The 2,246-nt window shown below is 50.5% G+C and overlaps 1 protein-coding gene across 1 annotated transcript; it reads right to left on the bottom strand.

The window, feature by feature from the left end:
- Nucleotides 1-1,384: 1,384 nt before the first annotated feature.
- LOC147956810 (uncharacterized) lies at nucleotides 1,385-2,001 on the bottom strand. Its single transcript, XM_087531461.1, has 2 exons — nucleotides 1,576-2,001; nucleotides 1,385-1,492 (listed from the first exon to the last, which is right to left on the bottom strand). The coding sequence occupies exons 1-2, from the start codon at nucleotides 1,999-2,001 to the stop codon at nucleotides 1,385-1,387; spliced, it is 534 nt and encodes a 177-aa protein (XP_087387587.1).
- Between the last annotated feature and the right edge of the window lie 245 nt (nucleotides 2,002-2,246).

Genomic DNA, 2,246 nt, shown 5'->3' with positions numbered 1-2,246 from the left:
CCGCACGCTTAAGGTTACGATGACAGTTATATTATGAGTTTATACATTTTGATATACCGAAGGTTGTTCGGAGTCCCGGATGTGATCACGGACATGACGAGGAGTCTCGAAATGGTCGAGACATAAAGATTGATATATTGGAAGCCTATGTTTGGATATCGGAAGTGTTCCGGGTAAAATCGGGATTTTACTGGAGTACCGGGAGGTTACCGGAACCCCCCGGGAGCTATATGGGCCTAAGTGGGCCTTAGTGGAAAAGAGAAGGAGCAGCCCTAGATGGGCCGCGCGCCCCTCCCCTCCCTTGGTCCGAATAGGACAAGGAGAGGGGGCCGGCCCCCCTCTCTCTTTTCCCCCCTCCGCGAATCCTATTCCAACTAGGATTGGGGGGGGGGGGAATCCTACTCCTAGAGGGAGTAGGACTCCTCCTGGCGCGCCTCTCCTAGGCCAGCCGCACCCCCCCCTTGAGCCTTTATATACGGAGGCAGGGGCACCCCAGAACAACACAAGTTGATCCACGTGATCGTTCCTTAGCCGTGTGCGGTGCCCCCCTCCACCATATTCCACCTCGGTCATATTGTTGCAGCGCTTAGGCGAAGCCCTGCGACGGTAGAACATCAAGATCGTCACCACGCCGTCATGCTGACGGAACTCCTCCCTGACGCTTTGCTGGATCAGAGCCCGGGGATCGTCATCGAGCTGAACGTGTGCCAAGAACTCGGAGGTGCCGGAGTAACGGTGCTTGGATCGGTCGGATCGGGAAGACGTACGACTACTTCCTCTACGTTGCGTCAACGCTTCCGCTTCGGTCTATGAGGGTACGTAGACAACACTCTCCCCTCTCGTTGCTATGCATCACCATGATCTTGCGTGAGCGTAGGAAATTTTTTGAAATTACTACGTTCCCCAACAACACCACCACCGGCCATAAGATTTTGGAGCTCCGTCTTCCTCCGGAGCATGATCTCCATTCTTTTTATTTCAAAAAATTCTCTTACCATTGCATCCATGCCCTCCGGATTCATCATCATGAACCGTCCCTCCCCAGCGGTCCTCTCGTCCTTCCTCTTTTGCTCCTCTAGGAAGACCTTGCGCTCCTCGAAAGCACACCTCCTTTTCCATTTCTCCTCTTTGTGCTTCTCTTTCTTCTCAGCCATGTCAACTTTTGCATCTCAATGCTTGGCTAGCATAGCCTCCTTTATCTTCGTCATCTCACCAATTTGGTCCCTCAAAGTGATTGCCTCAGAAGTCCCCTCGACTCTTGCTTTCTCCTTCTTGGTTCCATCCGGCTTGCCCTTGTTTCTTCCTTCTCTTGGTGCATCATCACAATCATCATCATCCTCAAAGTCCACTTTCATGTCTCTCTTTGAAGGGGATTCCTTGTCCCTCACCCTCTACTTCTCCTTATCATGGACCATTTCCAACAATGTTGAAGATTGAATGACCGGCCATTGGAGGCCGGGATTTGGTTGTAGTACACATTGGCGATGCGATCCTACAAACAAACATTGAGACAAGTATAAGCTTATAATATTCCTATGGACACGGTTAGGAACTTGAAGATGAAGAAATGCTCACATAATCATCAATAGTGGAGCCACTTGGTGGTGCATTCCGCACTTGCTCCAAGCATCCAGGCCCACGGGAGAAAGCTTTGTTGATGGTGTCCCAATGGCCTTGAAGGCCCTTCAAGTTCCGGCCGGATGGGAATGACATCATTTGATGAAATTTATCTTCGATCCTTTGCCAATAGTTTCCATACGTTTGATCCTTGCTGGTGATGGAGTCAAGAGAGATGCTTTCCCATGCTTTAACTAAGCACACATCCTCTGTCTCGGTGTAGTTGCTGGTCCTTCCCAACCTAGCATCATAGTCGGCCTCCAGGATCTCTTGCACATCATCATCATCTTTATTCTCATCGTGCACCTCCGTGTCAACCTCAACGTATGATGCATCGAAATCACCAAGAGGGGCACTCAAATTCACCGTGCTCTTGGCCAACATCTCTGTATATGTGTAGGGCACGTTTTGGCTACAAAAAACGACGGCCATAGCTCAAGCAAATGTTCCGAAAGACCGAAAATGGAGATGACCTGTGCAAAGCAAGCAAAAGATTTTTTTACCTCCCAACTGTTTCATCGAACACCTTGTAGGCATGGTCAGCGGCTTGGCCATCAATGTGGATGCTGGGGGTCGGCCGGAGGCAGAGGAGGAGCATGACCCCTTGACGTGATCACCTTCTTCCTCGG

Source organism: Triticum urartu, chromosome 7A (genome assembly GCF_056163025.1).
Source record: "Triticum urartu cultivar PI428250 chromosome 7A, HENAU_Tu73, whole genome shotgun sequence".
Taxonomy (NCBI): Eukaryota; Viridiplantae; Streptophyta; class Magnoliopsida; order Poales; family Poaceae; genus Triticum; species Triticum urartu.
The sequence above is the reverse complement of the archived record's forward strand: the minus strand, read 5'-3'. Positions and strand labels throughout refer to the sequence as shown.